At 49.5% G+C, this 20577-nt stretch overlaps 3 protein-coding genes across 3 annotated transcripts; 1 reads left to right on the top strand and 2 right to left on the bottom strand.

Moving 5' to 3' along the window:
- Positions 1-231: 231 nt before the first annotated feature.
- LOC115459388 (histone H4) lies at positions 232-543 on the bottom strand. The gene has a single exon (XM_030189222.1). It carries the CDS (start codon positions 541-543, stop codon positions 232-234), a length of 312 nt encoding a protein of 103 aa, XP_030045082.1.
- A 4630-nt stretch (positions 544-5173) lies between these two features.
- LOC115459381 (histone H3) lies at positions 5174-5682 on the top strand. Its single transcript, XM_030189214.1, has one exon. It carries the CDS (start codon positions 5211-5213, stop codon positions 5619-5621), a length of 411 nt encoding a protein of 136 aa, XP_030045074.1. The 5' UTR covers positions 5174-5210; the 3' UTR covers positions 5622-5682.
- A 428-nt stretch (positions 5683-6110) lies between these two features.
- LOC115459379 (histone H1-like) lies at positions 6111-6841 on the bottom strand. The gene has a single exon (XM_030189212.1). The coding sequence runs from the start codon at positions 6793-6795 to the stop codon at positions 6181-6183; it is 615 nt and encodes a 204-aa protein (XP_030045072.1). The 5' UTR covers positions 6796-6841; the 3' UTR covers positions 6111-6180.
- Between the last annotated feature and the right edge of the window lie 13736 nt (positions 6842-20577).

Genomic DNA, 20577 nt, shown 5'->3' with positions numbered 1-20577 from the left:
AACCCAAAGGCTCTTTTCAGAGCCACCCAACTTGCTCCACCTAAAGTGCTAAAATTTTGCTGCACGAGTACGACTGGCCCAACACTACCACAACTACCGTGTTCTAAAATTCTTCATACATACGGACAAAATAAAGATAAAGCTAATATCACAGCTCTGTTATTGAAAGTGTGGATGGCTCTTAAAAGAGCCTTTGAGTTGGTTGGATAGATTCAAATAAGGATCGGTCCTTTAGCCTCCGAAACCATACAGGGTACGGCCCTGGCGCTTCAGGGCATACACCACATCCATAGCTGTTACTGTCTTTCTCTTGGCGTGCTCAGTATAGGTGACGGCGTCTCTGATAACATTCTCCAAGAAAACCTTCAGCACCCCACGAGTCTCTTCGTAGATGAGACCGGAGATACGCTTGACTCCGCCTCGGCGAGCCAAGCGCCGGATAGCGGGCTTTGTGATCCCCTGGATGTTATCGCGTAACACCTTTCTATGGCGCTTAGCGCCCCCTTTCCCTAAACCCTTCCCACCTTTACCACGACCGGACATTTTTAGCCTGTAAAGTGAAAAGCTCTACAGAATAACGAAAAGAGAGACGTCCAACTAATATAGACGTTAAGCGGACCTTATGGAGAACTGGATTCTGAAACAAAAGCGGGACTGCTGAATCCTCCCCTCCCCCACAATTCGTTCCTCCCACTCGGTGTTCATTCTTCAACTTTTATAAGGTTTCATGTGAAAGGAAGAGAAATGAACTTAACTGATCCTATGCGGGATGTATATTTTATGTGTACATACCTTTCACATAAAATGTTGCTATATTGGAAGCCTCGTGAAGGATATTTACATGGGATATGAGGAGGAGTAGGGACATATAAAGTACCATCTAACCTGCCCTTCCCCAGTCTCCACTCATTCCATACTAAAACTTCTTTTGTTGTTCTCTACTTGTTTTTCCCATTGCTGCTTTAAACTGATTTATTTTTCCAGTATTCTCAAATGTGGTATTAGCAGACTATTTATCTGCTTTCAGGAAAAATGTGGAACAAAAATTGGTAATACCAATCATATCAAATTTGCTTCACAAAGGACACTCCAGAGAGCAGGGAGGCCACGATTTAAATTCCAAGACGACTCTGCAACTGGGGGTGCAGCAATGCAAGAAAGCATAACTCTAATGTCACGTCCGGATTTAGAGCACAACCAGTATTGTGTGCAGTAAACCACAGGCCTTAATGTTCACCTACTTGCAAATCTAGATATCTGGGTTTAAAAAAGGTTTGGACAACTTTTGGAGGAAAAGTCCATAGTCTGCTATAGAGACAGACATGGGGAAGCCACTGCAAGCCCTGGAACTGGTCTCATGGAATGATGCTACTATTTATGTTTCTGCCAGGTACTTGTGACCTGGATTGCTTACTGCTGGAAACAGGAAACTGGGCTAGATGGATGATTAGTCTGACCCAGTATGGCTATTCTTTTGTTTCTTATGAGGTGCCTGTAAATTTGAGTGTGTCTCTTCCCTATTTGCTGGTCTACTTTGGTTATCCATTGTCTTTTGATTACAGTACAAGCTTCTTCTACTTTCAGGACTTTTCGTGATTACTCCCCCAGTTATTTGGCTTCCTTAACAGTTCCCTCTACAGTACTGACCCTCTCAATGACCACCACCTTGTTCTTCCATCCCCATCCTTGGTACGGATTGCTACTACACAGCAGAGTGTTTTTTTTATTTCCTGGCAACGCTTATATGGAACCAACTCCATAAGCCTCTACCTGAAGACAAATCCATCACATTTAAGCCTTTCTTTAAAATTTTCCTTTACTCTCTTTCCTGCCACTGCCTCTATCCTCTTCACCTTCTGCCACCCAATTGGGCACAAAGGCAGGACATTTCACCCCAAGCCGCACTGGAGAAGGGGGATCAAAATGCGGTAGAGGCCTTGTGCTGCTCCTATCCTCCATGAAGGGTAAAGAGAGATAGGAAGTAGCAATGCTGACTAGTGCACCATTCGGTATTGCCCTCTCTCTTTACTCTCCCTCCGCACATCAAGCATTGCCCTAGCTCTCTTTTTCTCTCACCCCCCCCCCCAATGAAATATTTCTTCCCCCACCCCGCCAACTAGTATTTCCTATTATCTGTCTCTTTTTCCCTGGAGAGACCCCTGACCCTGTCTTCTTCCCTTCCACTCCCTACTCTCCCCACTATTCAGCATTGATACTGCCTATCTCTTTCACCAGGTAACATTGCCCCCTCCCCCTCCTATGCAGTATTTCCTCTCTCTGCAGTCTCTCCCCAGCCCATCCAACATTACCTGTTTCTCATCCTCTGGCATGCAGCAGTGCTCATGTCTCTGTTTTCGTCCCCCCCCCCCCCCCCCCCCCCATAACTCAATCATTTAGAATTGCATATGCCAATCTATTCCACCTCATCCAGAAATACACCTCTGTCCCTCCTACTGTGCAGTACTGTCCCTCTGTCTCTTGCTCTCCAGCACATCTAGTGTTTCCCCATCAGTATTGCACTGTCTATCTCTCCCTCACCCTCCTCAATCTAATATTACTCTCTTTCTCCCCTTAGTCCAGAATTCCTATTTCACTTATTGTACCTCCCCGGGTCTGCGCTAATAAATGTGCAAGGCTGAGGTGAGGTACTGCTTTTCTTTGCTTGCCGCTACTGCTTCCTGTGCAGGCCCCTGAGGCAGTGGCGTAGCCACAGGTGGGCTTGGGTGGGCCAGGGCCCACCCATTTATGGTTTAGTGGTAATTGGTGGGAATCCCAAGCTCCACCAGCTGAAGATTTCCCCCTGATGGTAACGAAAACGCTACTCTCCACAATCCCGGCACCTGTGCATGCTCAGTTTTCAGTGCATTCTTGCTGCCAATGTGGAAAGAAGCTTTTTCACACCAGCTGAGATTTTTTTTTTTTTTTGGGGGGGGGGGGGGAGAACACTTGGTGCCCATCTAATTCTTGCCTAGGCCCACCCAAAATCTGTTGCTGGCTACGCCCCTGCCTGAGGTTTACCTCAAAGGAAGCGAGACAGGCACAGGAAACGGTAGTAGCAGCAGGTAGAGCCACAGTCTCATGCATCTGCTTTGCTTGTTTATTACCGTGGTCCCAGCAAGGTGCAACGGATGGGATATTGTGCTACATTGCAGCAGTGCATAAAAGGAGAGGAATAGAGAAACAGCATAGTTGGGCTAGGAGAGGTAGTGTGTCTGTGAAAGGTCGTGGTTGGGGCTCTGGAGGATACGGGGCACCTATAAATGAGGACAGGACGGAGATAAGAAGAGAATGACAAGATATTCCAAGGGCAGTGGGTTGTGAACAAGAAGATCAAAGAGTATATGGAAGTGATAAACAAGAGTCTATGGAGGAGCTTCATCAGGGGTGTGAATGAGACAAGGGATTCAAATTAAGGTGTTATTTTAATTTTTGGTTAATTTCAGTTCTGACCGGAAATGTATGCTTTGTCCTGATTATCTCCATCCATCACCCCCCCCCCCCCCCGTTATCTGTAAGCCCCTTTTTTTACAATCCCTGGTAGTCTAAGGGTGTTGTTGGGGCAGGGGTCAACCCCATTTACTCCTGCCCATTCTGACTCTGCACTCAAAATGTCTACTGCAGCTAGAAAATCGCTCCTGCCCTGGCTATAACACCTGAGATTGTAAGTTAGTCCTGGGTGGGTGGGGCTATTCTTTGTATTCTTGTGGGGTGGTGGGGTTGTACTTATTTTTAATTAATGCAGGTTTAATCTCGCACAATAGTTTATTTGTTAAATAGAGTGCTCCAAATCATTGCTTTGATACAAAATTGTAGCAGGAAATTCAGGGCTCCATTCTCAAAGCCACACTAGTGATTCCAGGGCAGAAATGGTCTTCCTCGCATTTAACATACCAGAATCACTATCATGGCTTTGGTTTTTAGTTTCAGTTTTCATTAGCTGTGGTTGTGATTCCATCATGTGTCCCAGTGAAAGGAGAGTTTCATTTTACTTCCATTTCATTTCAATATATTCCATCTTTATAATACCAGGCTTCCCAAGGTAGATTACAACAACTGTTAAGATGAACCCATCAGTAAACAGGATATCCTCAATGACATTTCGCCATCTGTATTGTATTGAACAGTGTAGAAAAATGAGCACAAAATACAGAGTTTATAACTGCTGTTTCTACCAGCTACAATAATATCTTAAGCTGTGGTGATATAAATATCATGAAATAAAAAAATTAAATATCTACATATAGGAAGCCCCTTATTTCTAGTAATCGTTTGCTATTGTTTAGGGGAAGCGAAAATGGTGGCAATCTCCACCTACTGGCTTCAGCCCATATAATGGGCTAGATAGGGTCTGTGAATTTTGCTTGTAGAGCCTTCCCTATCTGTTTTAGAGCTGACCCCGGAAAAAAAAAAAAGGTATCAGGGGAAGGCAAGGCAGGCTTTGCTTCTTGTGGTCCAAAGGCTAGTTTTTGCCAAAAGCTGAATGGGGCCAGTGCAAATAAAGTAGGGTGCATGCCAAGTATACTTGGTAAAAACACGGTTTCTGTGCACAACTTTTGCACATTTTAACAACCAATTCCCTCTTCTAACACTGTTGTAGCGAATAAGATAGTTGTCAAGACTTCATTTTTATGTCCAGGTGCAACCACCTCCCCGCCACGACCTAAAATAAGAAAAATCCCTTCGGTAAGCATACTTAACAGCAACATCCCAAGACGTTTGAACATTTCTTGGTCCCCGGGATTCAGGTTTGCGGCTGGTAACTGAGAAGAGATTCTTTCCGATCACTGCAAAGGGCGGGAATTTCAAACCTCGGGTTCGGCCTACTCATTCGTTTACAAGATTTCAAAATGGTTACCTTAATATAAGAATGTGGAGAATACGAAACAAAAACGACCCCCCCCCCCCCCAAAAAAAAAAAAAAAAAAAAAACTAAGTAAGACGCTCTTTTATCAGGTTCACTAAAAACAAAAAGCATACCAAACGTGAACCCAAACGGTTTCTGAGCCGTGTTCTAAAAGGGCGAGATGCACCACTAAGCAAAGCACCAATCCCGCTACAGGGCGGGCTTTTCATACCTTCATTAACGGTTCTCGGAGCCTATCAGCAGCCATGGAGCAACCTATAAAAGAGCAGAACGGTGCGATCTGCTTTTATACAGTGGGTGGTATCTTTTGAAAGCAGAAGAGTATTCAGAAGAGCTTGTGTCCAGCATGGCCCGTACTAAACAGACTGCCCGTAAGTCTACTGGAGGAAAAGCTCCTCGTAAGCAGTTGGCGACCAAGGCCGCTCGTAAAAGCGCCCCAGCCACAGGCGGTGTGAAGAAGCCTCATCGCTATCGACCGGGTACTGTAGCGCTGCGGGAAATCCGCCGCTACCAAAAGTCTACTGAGTTACTTATTCGCAAGCTGCCCTTCCAACGCCTGGTGCGAGAGATCGCGCAAGACTTCAAGACCGACTTGCGTTTCCAGAGCTCGGCTGTCATGGCCCTGCAGGAGGCTAGCGAGGCTTACCTGGTGGGGCTCTTCGAGGATACCAATCTGTGCGCTATCCACGCCAAGAGAGTCACCATCATGCCCAAAGATATCCAGCTGGCCCGTCGTATTCGTGGTGAGAGGGCTTAGAAAGCCATTATGCTCCAGCTACACAACCAAAAGGCTCTTTTAAGAGCCACCACATCCCTACACAAAAAGAGCTGACGAGTCAGTCTGCTCTATGGTTACTACTTAGCTCCCGATTTCCAGGCTGTTGAAGGCTTAAGGATTGTAGGCAGCATCTTGCAGTCTTTCTTCCCCGCTCTCTCCCCTCCTGCTAAGTACAGTATTTAAACAAGCCGTGCTCCTTCCCTTGGCCTGTTCTTGTCTCCTGAATTGTGGCAATGGCCTGCTCTCCCCCCCCAAACCGCTATTGAGGCTGATGCAGTATTGAAACCCTGGCTGTGATCCCTTGGCAATGTTTTTTTTTGTACAGAGAAAAGGCCAAAGGAACATAACTTTTATTCAGAGTACCTGCTTCTGCTGAATTAAACCAACTTGGGCTTCTATAATAACTGTGCAGAAGCAGGCTTTTCCAAGTCATTTAATAAGAACCAAACCAAACCTCTTACTCTTTCTTTGATCTGTGTGGTAGTGGCTCTGAAAAGAGCCTTTGGGTTTATATGAGAATGAACACATTTTGAAAGCTTCACTTTTTCTTAGGCGCCCCCTTTCCGGCCTTTTTGGGTTTCGCAGCCTTTGCTGGACTTTTTTTCACCTTCGGTTTCACTGCTTTAGTTTTAGCCGGGCTTTTAGCTACTTTCTTGGGTTTAACAGCTTTGGGCTTTTTGGGGCTCTTGGCTACTTTCTTGGTAGCGGCTGCTGACGGTTTCTTGGCTCTCTTCGGACTCTTTTTCACTCCCGCCGAAACCGCCTTTTTCGGCTTCTTCACAGCCGGTTTCTTGCTTTTGGGAGCGCTCTTTTTCTTGCTCTCTGGCTGCTTTTTGTTCAGTTTGAAGGAGCCCGAAGCTCCGCTGCCCTTGGTCTGCAGGAGGCTGCCCTTGCTCACCAGGCTCTTGACGGCCAGCTTCAAGCGACTATTGTTCTTCTCCACGTCGTAGCCCGACGCCGCCACAGCCTTCTTCAGGGCAGCCAGGGACATGCCGCTGCGCTCCTTTGAAGCTGACACGGCCTTCACGATCAGCTCGGAGACGCTGGGGCCCGATGACTTGCGCGCTTTCGCCGCTCCAGCCGGCTTCTTCACCTTTTTCTTGGCCGCGCCTGGAGCCGCAGTTGGTGCAGCCGCTGGAGCCGTTTCTGCCATTTTTAACAACAAAATAAAGGAGTCGGACTTCTAGTGCAGAGAAAAAGCAAATTAGTAAAGCTCCGCGTTTCCTTCACTTGCCTGGACGGTGGACCGCCGCCCCGCTCTTCCTCTTATTTATAGTAGTAGCCGCCCTCTGATTGGCTGCCCACTCAATGCCTGCTTGTTACAGTCTACGGTTGGCTCTTCTAGCCCTGTGTTTCTTTAGCACCCGAAATTATGTTTTTATGACAAAATGACTTTCATTTCCACAAACATTCTCTTTCGGATCTCAAAAGAAGAGTTTACAATGTGGAGAAACCGTGGTTTGTGATCTAGATGTGGGCTAATAAAGTTGAAAAGAGCTCACTAACTGTTTCCTTCAGTCTTCTTCAGCTCCCAAAGCCATAAAACAAACATTTTGATTTGTGAAAATTAAAGCGATCTCTGGCTCTACATTTATATAAACTCTCTGGAACAATTCTTTAAAAGGTGTAAAACGACACTGTTCCTCATCGGCTCTTCCCTAGGAAAATTCTCATTAAAAAAAACTGATCTAACTGAAGAGAACTAGCACATACTATTCTGCACTATCCTGGTATTGAACCTATTAAACGTTTGTTGTCTTAATAATCAAAACCCTAGTTTAGGTGCTCAAGTGTTGCCTGGGGTGCATTCATAGAAAATAATGTACAAGTTAACACTTGCTAAAGCAAAACATAAAACAAGGGGGGGAAAAACAATCTCCACAAGAAAAAAAATGTATCAAATCCTTTCAGACCATAAAAAGGAAAGGAGAGTAACAAATTGATAAGATTATATAAGCAACTTTCTAAATAGTTCCAAAAGGCCTTAGCAACAATTTCTTCCCCGTCCTACTACCATAATCTCTTGAGTCCTCATCAGATCTCTTGTTGTGATCTAATTTAATTCCAGTAAGGTTCTTTATTGCAAAAAATACATCATACATTTACAAGGATATGCCAGCAAAAATGACACGCCACCAAGGATAACATTCTCATCTTAAGGCCAGAAAAGCTGTAACAGGGGATGGCAAACATGTCCTATACCTGAAAATAATTAAACCACTGTAATTGACCAGACAACTTGCTTAACTTTAACAAGCATTTATTGGTATAAAACGCAAAGCTGCTGCTTGTCTTCAAAGGTGGTTACAGTATCTTCTCCAAGCAATAAAACATTAATCAGAGATTAGCCAAAATACCTTGCCTGGCTGCAAGGGCAAATAAAGAATCCTTACCCCCCCCCCCCCCCCCCCAGGTCTGCACTTGACAGCATAGATCTAACACTGACCATCCGGTGAATGTTACTTCAAAGGGCCTCCTTTGAAGGTGCTTCTAGCTTGGGTATGCCCTCCCCCAAAGTTGCAACATTAGCCAGCCTTTGACTCTAGGGTGTGAAGGTGGGCAATCAGCATGCCTCCAAGGAGCAGGAATGATCCAGCTCTGAGGAGGTTGCCCTTTGTTCTGGTTCAACAGAGGGGCTTAAAGAAGAGTTCCCATTTTAAAAAATGCTTCCAATCAGAAGCATTTTTCGTCCCATTGCTTGTTTAGCTTCCCCTCATTCCCATCCCTGACACATGCTACTCTTCCAGTGGCCTGGGCAAGCCAGGTCTTAAGCCAGATGCCTCCGCAGCAGCCCAGGCTGTTGTCAGAGATAAGGAGCTGCTCAGAGCACCCCAATCCACCCCCATCGACTGTGGGCCCCAGACTGACCAATCGCCCTTATTCTAAGCTCTTGTGTTTGTTTGGTTATATAAGGAAATTTCCCAATTTTTCCCCACAAATTAAAGTCTCAGAATTTTGAAAGTACAGCCTCATCTCTGCATTTACTATATTCTCTCGAAAGAAACGCCAAGAAGACCATCGATGGAGTTAAACAGATTGGATCAGAGGCTCTAAATGTGTCAGCAGATTCCTGGCCCTATTCGGCTTCAGTTATGCTGGGACAAATTCCTCTTTATTGATGAACCTAAGCTTTCCAGCTGGTTCTTTATCATTAGAAACCACACATCCAACCACCTGTGTGCTCAAACATCGCCCGAGATGGGTCTACACTGTAGGAGATTGATGCACCATTTAGATCTTTGCTGTGGAATTAAAGAATTTGTCCTTTGGAGGCTCTTGGTGCTTTTTTCGTGGTTTTTTTTTTTTTTTTTTTTTGGACTGTGCCTTGTGCTTTGAAACCTCTCTGTGCTGTTTTGTCAGCAATATAAGAAACATCTTTGAGGTTTTGGACAGAGCAACCCTAATATTTTCTTTTGGTTTTGAATGAGTTTTAAATGACTAGGGTACCCTTTTTATTGTCTCCTCTAATGCAGTATCTTTGCCGTAATGAATCGCAATGAAATTTCCTAGACACAACAAATTTGTTTTTTTTAAATAAACATACTAAAAAAAAAAAAGTTTATTAGATGAAATGAGTCAGAGCCAGAACTCTCCACCACAAAAGAAAAAATGAAAGAAATTGAAAATAGACAGAGCCTTAAATGTGAAAACTCACAAACAGTGGCGTAGCTAGACCTCACATTTTGGATGGGCCCAGAGCTAATATGGGTGGGCACTATGCATATAGGTATGTCGTATTTCATGGGATAGTCTAAATAACGCCTTAGCATGCACTTGGGCAGATCTGCCCAACAGATGTCCTGCATCAACCAGTGGTGTAGCCAGAAGGCAATTTTTGGGTGGGCCAACAGGTTGGATGGGTGGGCACTAGAGTTGCCAACTCTTTTGAAAGAGAAACAACAGTAACCTGATGCACCCATGCTGTGTCCCTACCCTACTCCCCATAACTTCAATGAGGGTTGCAGTGCAGGCTTCAGTGGCTGCAGGCCAATTGAGAGCTAAGGGAAGTACAATAGACTGCACTATTCAGTCCCATTGAGCCTTGGTCCTCCAACACATATATGGTATTGAAGCCAAACACATTCTGCATCCAGAGAACCTCCTGGCCCTCCACCAACAATGGATACATAGTAGATGACAGCAGAAAAAGACCTGCACGGTCCATCTAGTCTGCCCACGATAAACTCATATGTGTATACCTTACCTTGATTTGTACCTGTCTTTTTCAGGGCACAGACCGTATAAGTGTGTCCAGCAGTATTTCCCGCCTCCCAACCACCAGTCCCGCCTCCCATCACCGGCTCTGGCACAGACCCCGTATAAGTCTGCCCTCCCCTATCCTAGCCTCTCAACCACCAACCCCTCTTCCCCCCGCCACCCAATTTCAGCTAAGCTTCTGTGGATCCGTTCCTTCTGCACAGGATTCCTTTATGTTTATCCCACGCGTGTTTGAATCCTGTTACCGTTTTCCTCTCCACCATCTCCCAAGGGAGGGCATTCCAAGTTAGTTGCTGTTGAGACAAGGAAGGAGGAGGAAGTGCTGCCAGAGGCTCTGCAGGCTTCCAGGGGGAAGGGAGTGAGGCCTAGCTCCTTCCCCAGAAATGAGGAAGGTCCCTGGGGAGCGGTCCTCAGGAAAGCCCCAGGCCAGAGAGTCTCCTGGGGCCAGGGACCAGAAGGCCAGGAGAAGTAGTTCCCTCTCTGGCAGGGCTCCAGAGAGGAGGGAAAGGAGCCCTGTGGATCGAAGAGTGCAGGCTTCCACGGGAGGAACCCAGACCGGTACCCCCCTCACAGTGGCACGCCATCTAGCAGGTGAGGGGGGAGAGAGCTGGGGGAGGCCCCAGAGAACAGCAGATCAGAGAAGGAGAGGGAGGAGAGAGCAGAGGTAATGGAGATCTGCCGGGAGGCCCTACCGGTGTCAGAGGAGGAGGACAGTGACTCCTCAGAGGAGGAAGATTTCACGGACTATTGTCAGGATCCAGAGGACCCAACCAGTGGCCTGATCCAAATGGTGAGAAAGATAAAAAGCACAGAAAAAGAGGTGGTAGAGTTGGGGAAACGGGTTAAAATGGCAAAAGCCCTGTGCAAACTAGCCCCAGTGGAGCACCGCAAGACTTATACAAAGGAGGTAACCCGTTTACTCAAGCTTCTTCAAAAGAAAGAACATTTGCTGGGGGCATTGAAAAAGGGCCCTGGGAACCCTCTGAGAGAAGTTTACATCAACCGAGAAAGAATGGCCTTGGGGGGAAAGGCCCTGACAACCTTCAAACAGTCACAAGAGCAAACAGAGAAGGAGAGTAGGAGCTCAGACCTTGGACCCCAGAACACCCAGGGGCCAGAGGAGCTTCCTGGGCCCAGTACCCAAAAGACATTACAGTATATGCAGTACCTTGCTAGTCAGTCTCTGGCAGCTTCTGGAGCAAGCAGGACTGGAGGTGGGGCTGGAGAGGCATCCTCCTTAAGAGAACCTGAGGTTGGAAAAACTGAAAAGGAAAAAAGTTTTAAAACCCAGACTTTTCATCTTGTAGAAACAGGGTCTGGAAGTTCAGGAGAGAGACTCTTTTCTACACCAGTGATGGTGGAAGCAGAACTGAAAAACTTACTTGAGCAAGAAGCAAGAGGTCAGCAGAGGCAGTTGCAGCCACAGGTTTTGTGCCCATTGCCTGCAGCAGGAGCAGGGTTGCCAGGTGGAAAATGTTTTTCCCACCCAATCCAGCCTAAAAACAGCCCAAAACCCGCCCAAACTCAAACCCCGCCCCTGACACCCCCACCCCCGCGTCATCACCCCGCCCCCGCCGTCATCAACCCCGCCATCGTCGTCATCAACCCCGCCCCCGCCGTCATCGGCCCCCGCCTCCCCCGTCACCGGCCCCGCCTCTCTCATCATCGGCCCCGCCTCCCCCGTCATCGGCCCCGCCCAGAACGTCAGTAACCCCGCCCAAAACATCACTAACCCCGCCCCCCGCGGCCGAAAAACCCACCGGAAAACCGCCCAAAATAAAAAAAAAAGCCCAAAAAACCGCAACCCGCCGCGGGCAAAAATTTCCTGCGGCGGGTCGCGGAAAACCGCCCAATTGGGCGGTAAAACCGCCCACCTGGCAACACTGAGCAGGAGTTGAGAGCAGGAAACAAACACTGACTCCATTGCAGTTGGGGAGGCCCCGCCCACGCAGCACTGAGGGGCTGGAGGTCACGGCCAGGCAGGCTGCAGCACTGCCAAAGACTGAGAATGGTGAGGTTTTAGCAGAGGAAAACCTGGTGACAGAGAGTGCTGCAGCTGGACAAACAGCAGGTGAAAAGGAGGGGTTCTCGATGAAGAAGGCACAGGAGGATCAGGAGTGTTTGCAACAAACCGGCCTGGCAGCAGAGCAAGAGGCTCCAGCCAATCGGGCTGTGGGAGCAGGAAAGACTGCAGAACAGCTACAAAGGCTGGCAGGGGAAATAGCTGCAGCGCCAGAAGATTCCCCATGTGTGAGAGGGCAGGCACTTCTGGAGTGTGGGAAGCCTCGTCCGCTTGGCAAAACAGCGGGGCTGGAGGATCCGACGGAGCAGAACATTGGGGGGAAAAGGGATCCGGTCCAGAGAGCAGGTTTTGGGCGGGAGGGAGGGGTGCTTGCCTTGCCATGCGCACCAGAAGTAAACTTAACTGGTGGTACTAGGGATTTTGATTCCAGCCAGGCAGCGGGGTGGTTGGCTCTGGGGGGAGGGGTTGATTCAACGGGAGGGGGAGGGGGGCAGGGGCACTGGGAGGGGACCAGTTATATAGGGGAACCTGTTCTCAAAGTTCCTACGGACCAAATCGATGGGGAGACAGGCAGGGTTTCTATTGCAGGAAGCATTGAACTGATGGACACTGTGACTGCAGGGGATACGAGTGCTCGGGGGGTGAGGGGTGCAGGGGACCAAGGTTTGCTGGTTGAAGGGGTACAAGGCATGTTGGGGGGAGGGATAGGGAGGGAGGGGAGGGAGGCTGAGAAACGGGGAAGGCAAGAGAAGGAGGATATGGTGCATCAGGAGCGGGGGGGTCCCCGCGCTGGAGAAGGGGGGGCGGTGGGGGGGTCCGTCCTTTGCGGCGGTGGTGGGTGGAGGAGGCGGGCGCAGGGGAACTAGGGGGGTAGGGGGCAGCGGGGAAGGATGGGGAGGGGGGTGGGGGGAGGCCAGGTTCCCAAAAGGAGGAATGTGGTACAATTGAGATGGGTGGGGGAGGGGGGATGCCAAGCAGGGATGCGGTCCTGAGATTGGTCCTGGGTCTAGGATTCCTCCCAGAGGACCTCTATGCCTGTATTCATCCGGTGAATATACCAGAATACGATATCAGCTTTCTAACCCAGCGAGGCATGGAGGTCTTCTGGGATAGATACGAAGGGGTACGGGGGAGAGGGGACTGGAAGAACTACCGGGCCGTACCGATCAGCAGACCCGACCTGGTGCAGGTAACCCTTCTGGTTCGAAATGAGTCTCTATCAGGGGCGGACCTGGCCTTCTGGCTACAACGGTACGCAGAATTGTGTACCCCCTTGTCCAAACTCCCGGACCCCAGTAGGGTGTGGGTGGGAGGTTGGGGTGCGCAGGTTAGGCTGAGGCAGGCAGGGCATGTCATCCAGCACATTCCCTCCTCGGCGTTCATCGGCAGGGATCGGATTCTCTGCTTTTATAAGGGGCAGCCACGGCAGTGTCACAAGTGCGGGTCGTTTAGACATTTTAGTATGTCATGCCCGCTAGAGCAGTGTGGAAAGTGCGGGTCTAAGGAGCATCCCACGGAGTCCTGTATGTCTATTCGGTGCAACTTGTGTGGGGGTCTGGGGCATGCATTTCGAGCCTACCCTTGGGCCTCCCATAATGGGGAGAGGAGGAGATAGATAGGGATGGTTCAGGTCAGGGGGAGGGGGGAGGGGAAGCAGGCCATGATCAGGTTCCCGGGGCGGGGGGGAAAGGGTCCAGGGAAGGACAGGGACAGGTAGAGGGGGGTGGCTTGGGGGAGGGTCGGAAGCGGCAGGAAGGGGAGGATGAGGGCTGGACGCGGGTGTCCAAGAAACAGCGGAGAGGAAAGGGGGGAGGGGGGTGGGAATGGGGATAGAAGTAGGGAATAGATTCAGGGGTTAGGAAGAGGAGGGAGGGGTTGAGGAACTGGCTGGTGAGGAGGTAGAGGATGGGGGTGGCTGGCAGGAAGGGTTGGAAGGTAGGGGAGAAGGAGTGAGGGGAACAGCGGGTAAGAGGAAAGAGAAAAGGGGGGGGAGGGTTTTGAGGGACAGAGAGGGGGGAAGGGTAGGGGGGAGGTGGGTGGATCGGGGGAGGCGACGGCTGATGCAGTGAGGGCGGGAGAGGAAAGGAAGGTAAGAAAGGATGTAGTAATGCAGGCCCGTGAGGGGAGGAAGGAAGGGTCGGAGGCGGGATGATGGGAAGGGTGGAAGAAGAGGAGGTAGTAGGGGTGGAAGAGGGGGGAGAGGAGGGAGGCAGGTCGGTTGATGATCCCCAGGGAGGGAGGGAGGTGGGTGAAGACAAAAAGAAGATAGGGAGGAAGAAAGCAAGGGTGGGGGAAGGGATGTTTAAGCTAGGGGTTCGGGATTGGGCAGAGGAGGAAGAAGAGGGTGGAGGGGAAGGGACCACGGATGATGGTGTGGAGAGAAGGGAAGGCAGCCAGGAAGGTGGGGGGTGTGATGGCGGGACTGCTATTGGTGTTCGCCACACTTAATGTGGCTAGTGTCGCCTCCCAGAGGGCAAGAAGCTTGGCATTTGATGGCCTCTCTGCTGTGGAGGCGGACTGTTTCCTCCTCCAGGAGACCCGGTTGCAGACGCTGGAGGACATCCGGCGGGCAAGAGGGCCTGGAGATGGGGACCCTCTATCTGGGGTCTGGCCGGGGAGAGGTATGGGGGGATAGGCATCCTCTTTAAAACCAATAAAGTAGAGATTGAGAGGGTGGTGGAGCTGGGTATTGGTAGGTGTTTGGTGTTGGACGTAATATTGCGGGGGGTGGCCTTGCGGGTGATTAATGTGTATGGACCGCAAAGCAAACAGGGAAGGTCTGCATTTTTCAACAAAATTAAGCCTTACCTATACACTTCAAGGCAGTTGGTGTGGGGAGGAGACTTCAACACTATCTTACGGAAAGAGGATAGTGGGGGGCGGGCAACACAAGTACGTCATGATGGGGTTCGACTAGCGGGATTATGAAAGGAGCAGGGCTGGTGGATGTACATATTGCACTTGGTGGTGGGAATCAGGGTTTCACCTTTTCACGGGGCACCTGTAGGAGCAGAATTGACCGGTTTATAGTTCGGGAAGGGGCATGTAGGCAGGCACCTAGGGTGGTGGAAGTAGATTTCTCTGACCACAGGATGGTGATGATAGAGTTGGGGGGGGGGGGGGGCGTGCAAGCTAGGGAAAGGGTTGTGGAGATTGAATCTCAAATGGTTGAAGGAGGAGGTGTTGCACCAGGAGTACCTGGAATTCCTAGCAGACCAGGTGTCCATTCAGGGTGTCTTCCCTTCCCTCAGGGACTGGTGGGAAGTACTGAAACACCGCACCAGAGGGTTTTTTCTCCATCAGGCAAGGCGGCAGGGAAGGGAGGCCACCCGGTTGGGGATCGCCCTGAGAAAGCGACGGGATAATCTAATTTCCCGGGGGGGGGGGAGGAGGGAGGATATTGAGGTACTGCAGCAGGAGGTTGAAAGAGTACAGTACAACCGCTACTCTTCCCTCGTCTACGAGCGGGACTTCGGGAAGCTGCTTGGTCCGGACCCGTATGACTGCTGCAAGGAACAAAGGGAGAGGAGGGTGGTGGTGGGGTTTAGGGATGAGGGGGGGGGTGCTCCAAGAGTCCAGGGAAGGTATTTTGCGGGTGGTGGGGACGCATTTTGGGTGGGTTTTCTCAGACCTACAGTTGGGGACAGAGGCCATGGGAAGATATATTGAGGGGACCCCGGGGGTGGGTAACTGGGGGCCCCATCTTCAGGTCTTAACGCAGCTGTGGACGCTGGGTGAGGTGGAGGAGGCCATTGGGGCCTTGCGGCGCAGAACAACGCCGGGCCGGATGGACTTCCGGCGGAGTTTTACCAACGGTTCAGGGACAGCTGGCGCCGCTCTTGCTGGAACTCTGGGAGGAGGCGCGAACAGGAGGATCCTTGCCGGAGTCTATGGGAGAATCAGCATTGGTCCTCCTTAGCAAAGGCAAGGATCCTCAAGACGTGGCGAACTGGCGACCAATAGCACTATTGAACAGCGACCGGAAGATCTTCGCCCACATGCTTCATGCTCGCATGAGGAAGGTCTCCGGTGAAGTGCTAGCAGTCCCGCAGAGGTGTGGGGTCCCAGGAAGGGGGGTGCTGGAGGCAGTAGCCTGGGTGAGGGAGGGCTTGGAACATAGCCGGGTGGGAGATGGTAGGTTGGTCGTGGCCTTGGACCAGGACAAGGCTTCGACCGAGTGCAGTGGGGGAGTTCTTGTGGAAGGTCCTGGATCACTATGGCTTCCCGGGGGAGTGGATCGCCACAACTGCAACTGTGTATGCTGGGGCACGTATTTTTTCCCTGGGGAATGGATGGAGGGGGGGGAGGTGGGGGTCACGGCAGGGGTACGGCAGGGGTGCCCATTGAGCCCCCTGCTGTACGCTTTCACCATAGATCCCCTGGTGTGGAGGCTGGGAGGGGTGGGGAAGGGAGGGCTCAGAGGGTAGAGGTTGGCAACAGGGAACGTATTGAGAGTCATCGCTATGCAGACGATGTCACCGTGTTGGGTGGCAGACCAGAGGGAGGGGAGGATGCTGGCGGGAGACCCCTGACGAATATTCCAAGGCATCGGGGTTCACGGGTAAACCTGGGTAAGTGTACTAGCTTGTGGGTGGGTCCAGAGGAACGGCGATTTAACCTATGGGGGCGGGTTTCCTGCAGGGATTGAAAGAATGCGGGTGTTGGGAGTGTATTTTTGGGGGGGGGGGATACGGGCGGGAGAGTTGGGAGAAAAGATATTGGAGGCAAGGGAAAAGGTGGATCGTTGGAAGGGGTGGCGGATGTCAATGGCAGACCGGGTCAGTTGTTGAAGACCCAGATAGTCCCCATGTTCTCTTCTTGAGTTACATCTGCCTTTGCCGGAATGCTGTTCACTTCATTGTACAGGTGTTTTTTCAACTTTGTGAGGCAACAGGATGAACCTGGTAAAACGCAATATTACTTACGGTCGCGGGAGGAGGGGTGGGGTGGGGGATGGTAAACCCTGTCTTGCTTTCTCCTCCCTGTTCATCCAGTTTAACCTTGGGAGGGGGGGGGAGGGCGGAGGCCCCAGGGTGGGCACAAGTGTTGTGCAGTGGTGGGAGGGATTTGGGGGCCCTTGGTGGGGGGGGGGGGAAGGTGGGGAGGTTGCGGAAGGGGTTTCCCGGAGGGGGTAGGCTACTACAAATCCTTAGTAAGCTGGTCCGGTTGTGGGACATTACATGAGAGGAAATAAGGGTGGGGCAGAGGGAGAGCTGGGTGGAGCGGGTTCGCTCCCAGCATTTCTCATCTCCCCTGACTCTTAGGGATGCTCCAGGGCCCGTGCTGAGGCAGGGCCTCCGCTTTATTTCATCTAGACGACTCCCGAACAAGTACAGGGACATTGCCTGGCTGTCCCTTCACGGTAAATTATATGTTAGGGCAAATATGCACCGAAGCATGCAGGACCGAAACTGCCCGAGGGGGGAGTGTGCTGAACAGCTGGAGACGATGGACCACTTCCTTATGGAGTGTCCATTCTCCAGAGCAGTTTGTGGAAGAGTGGCCGCCTTGTTGGCCATCCCCAGCTTCACGTCCTACACCTATGCAGACTGGGTGTACGGGAGGCAGCAGGGGACGGGGCGGCTGGAGCCAGGTACCGCCTTCCTCATATCAGTTATTATCAGGTACTGCCTGTGGGTGGCCTGATGCGAGGTGTCTATGCGCCAGGAGTGCAGGTCGGCTGAGCAGGTTTCCTGGGACATTGTCCGAGCCGTCCAGGAATTGGCACGCTGGGAAACGGTGGAGGGGGGGTACATAATTTTGGGGTTTGGTGGAAACATGTACGCTTGAAGTTGATTTGAATATATGGTGTGGGGGGGATTTGAGGGGGACGGGTTTTGTCGGGTTTGTATTTTTTGTATAAAAGTGTAGTGGGGCTGGTTTTACAACGGCATGATGTAATGTCTTGAATATTGTTTTTTTCCGTTTTATTTAATAAAGGAATTCTCCAAGCATTCACCACCCTCTCTGTGAAGAAATACTTCCTGACATCTTTCCTGAGTCTGCCCCCTTCAATCTCATTTCATGTCCTCTCGTTCTACCGCCTTCCCATCTCTGGAAAAGATTCATTTGCGGATTTATACCTTTCAAATATTTGAACGTCTGTATCATATCACCCCTGTTCCTCCTTTCCTCCAGAGTATACATGTTCAGGTCAGCAAGTCTCTCTTCATACGTCTTGGAACGCAACTCCCATACCATCCTCGTAGCTTTTCTTTGCACCGCTTCCATTTTTTTAAACATCCTTCGCAAGGTACGGCCTCCAAAACTGAACACAATACTCCAGGTGGGGCCTCACCAACGTCTTATACAGGGGCATTAAAACCTCCTTTCTTCTGCTGGTCACACCTCTCTCTATACAGCCTAGCAACCTTCTCGCTACGGCCACCGCCTTGTCGCACTGTTTTCATCGCCTTCAGGTCCTCAGATACTATCACCACAAGATCCCTCTCCCCGTCCGTGTCTATCAGGCTCTCCCACCCTAACACATACGCCTCCCTTGGATTTCTACTCCCTAAGTGCATCACTTTGCATTTCTTCACATTGAATTTTAATTGCCAAACGTTAGACATTTTTTCCAGCTTCTTCAGATCTTTTTCATGTTTTCCACTCCCTCTGGGGTGTCCACTCTGTTGCAAATCTTGGTGTCATCCGCAAAAAGGCAACCTTTACCTTGTAACCCTTCGGCACTGTCACTCACAAATATATTGAACAGACTGGGCCCCAGCACCGATCCCTGAGGCACTCCACTACTCACCTTTTCCCTCCTCCGAGCGAACTCCATTTACCACCACCCTCTGGCGTCTGCCCGTCACCAGTTCCTAATCCAGTTCACCACTTCGGGTCCTATCTTCAGCCCTTCTAGTTTATTCAAGAGCCTCCTGTGGGGAACCGTGTGGGGAACCGTGTCAAAAGCCTTGCTGAAATCTAAGTAGATGACGTCCATAGCACATCCTTGATTTAATTCTCCTGTCACCCAGTCAAGAATTCAATGAGATTCGTTTGGCACGATTTCCCTTTGGTGAAACCATGTTGTCTCGGATCTTGCAACTTATTGGCTTCCAGGAAATTTCACTATCCTTTCCTTCAGCATGGCTTCCATTACTTTTTCCAATAACCGAAGTGAGGCTTACCGGCCTGTAGTTTCCAGCTTCTTCCCTATCACCACTTTTGTGAAGAGGGACCACCTCCGCCATTCTCCAATCCCTCAGAACCTCTCCCGTCTCCAAGGATTTATTAAACAAATCTTTAAGAGGACCCGCCAGAACCTCTCTGAGCTCCCTCAGTATTCTGGGGTGGATCCTGTCCGGCCCCATGGCTTTGTCCACCTTTAGCTTTCCAAGTTGTTCATACACACTCTCTTCCGTGAACGGTGCTCTATCCACTTCATTCTCAGGTGTACTTTTGCCAGTCCCTCTCGGTCCTTCCCCAGGATTTTCTTCAGTAAAAACAGAACAAAAGTATCTATTTAGCAAATTGGCTTTTTCTTCATCATTTTCTACATAGCGTTTTGCTGTATCTTTTAGTCTCACAATCCCCTTTTTAGTCTTTCTCCTTTCACTAATATACCTGAAGAAGTTTTTGTCTCCCCTCCGTACATTTCTAGCCATTTGTTCTTCCGCTTGCGCCTTCGCCAGACGTACCTCTCTCTTGGCTTCTTTCAGAGCACAGCAAGGACAATTCTCCATAAAACTCATCATACAAAGAAATTTTGTTTTATTTATTTATTTATTTATTGCATTTGTATTCCACATTTTCCCACCTCTTTGCAGGCTCAATGTGGCTTACAATATATCATGAATAGTGGAGTAGAGAAATAGACATTTGGTATTACAGAAGGATTTTGGGTTACATGATAATGTTAGAACATGATAGTAATATACCAAGAAAACATTATGAGACAATTCTGGATACATGTGGGGGACATAGGCGGTCGGTGGCCTAACTGTTTGGGGAGGCTAAAGGGGGTGGGGTTAGGGGTGGAGCTTAAATCCATAATCTGATAACACAGAAAAATAAATAAAAAGTCAGAATTAATACCTTTTATTAAATTTAGATATTAGCTATGTATCATATGTCAAAGAATAAAGTGGTTGCTCAAAGCATATTCTAAGCACAATCGCTCAACTGCAAAACACTATGCACAACTTTGTGCAAAAACACACTCAGTACCTTACTGTACCATAAATATTACACTGGGCAGAACCTAATACACCAATATACCACCCATACGGAAAATGCAGACCATCAACAATATGAAACAAGGGATCATATCATCACAATTCTCATGTAGAGCCACAAAACACCCTAATTCATGTTTAATGTGGGATAAAATGCCATAAATAAATAAGTAAATAAATATAAACTTTTAATGTTGAGCACCTGATTCTCAAAGTGGACATATTCCAAACACTATCATGAAAATAAAATAATCTTTTCTACCTTTGCTGTTTGGTGACTTTTTTTCTGATCATGCTGGCCAAGTATCCGATTTTGCTGCTATCTGTCCTCTTAACTCCGTTTGCAGGGCTTCCTTTCCATTTATTTCTTTACTTTCCGCCTTTCTTCTTCATTTCTTGTCCTACATCCGTAAGTAAAAGCTGGGTCCTCTGCAGACTTGAATGTCCAGTGGATCTAGCTTCTGCCTATTTTCTCCATCGATGTGCAGGTTTTCTCCCTTTTCCCTCATCTCAT

The sequence above is a fragment of the Microcaecilia unicolor genome, unplaced genomic scaffold, assembly GCF_901765095.1.
Source record: "Microcaecilia unicolor unplaced genomic scaffold, aMicUni1.1, whole genome shotgun sequence".
Taxonomy (NCBI): Eukaryota; Metazoa; Chordata; class Amphibia; order Gymnophiona; family Siphonopidae; genus Microcaecilia; species Microcaecilia unicolor.
The sequence above is the reverse complement of the archived record's forward strand: the minus strand, read 5'-3'. Positions and strand labels throughout refer to the sequence as shown.

What these genes read in the sequence shown, in the direction of transcription:
- LOC115459388 (XM_030189222.1), bottom strand. Translation starts at nt 543, where the DNA reads ATGTCCGGTCGTGGTAAAGGTGGGAAGGGTTTAGGGAAAGGGGGCGCT.
- LOC115459381 (XM_030189214.1), top strand. Translation starts at nt 5,211, where the DNA reads ATGGCCCGTACTAAACAGACTGCCCGTAAGTCTACTGGAGGAAAAGCT.
- LOC115459379 (XM_030189212.1), bottom strand. Translation starts at nt 6,795, where the DNA reads ATGGCAGAAACGGCTCCAGCGGCTGCACCAACTGCGGCTCCAGGCGCG.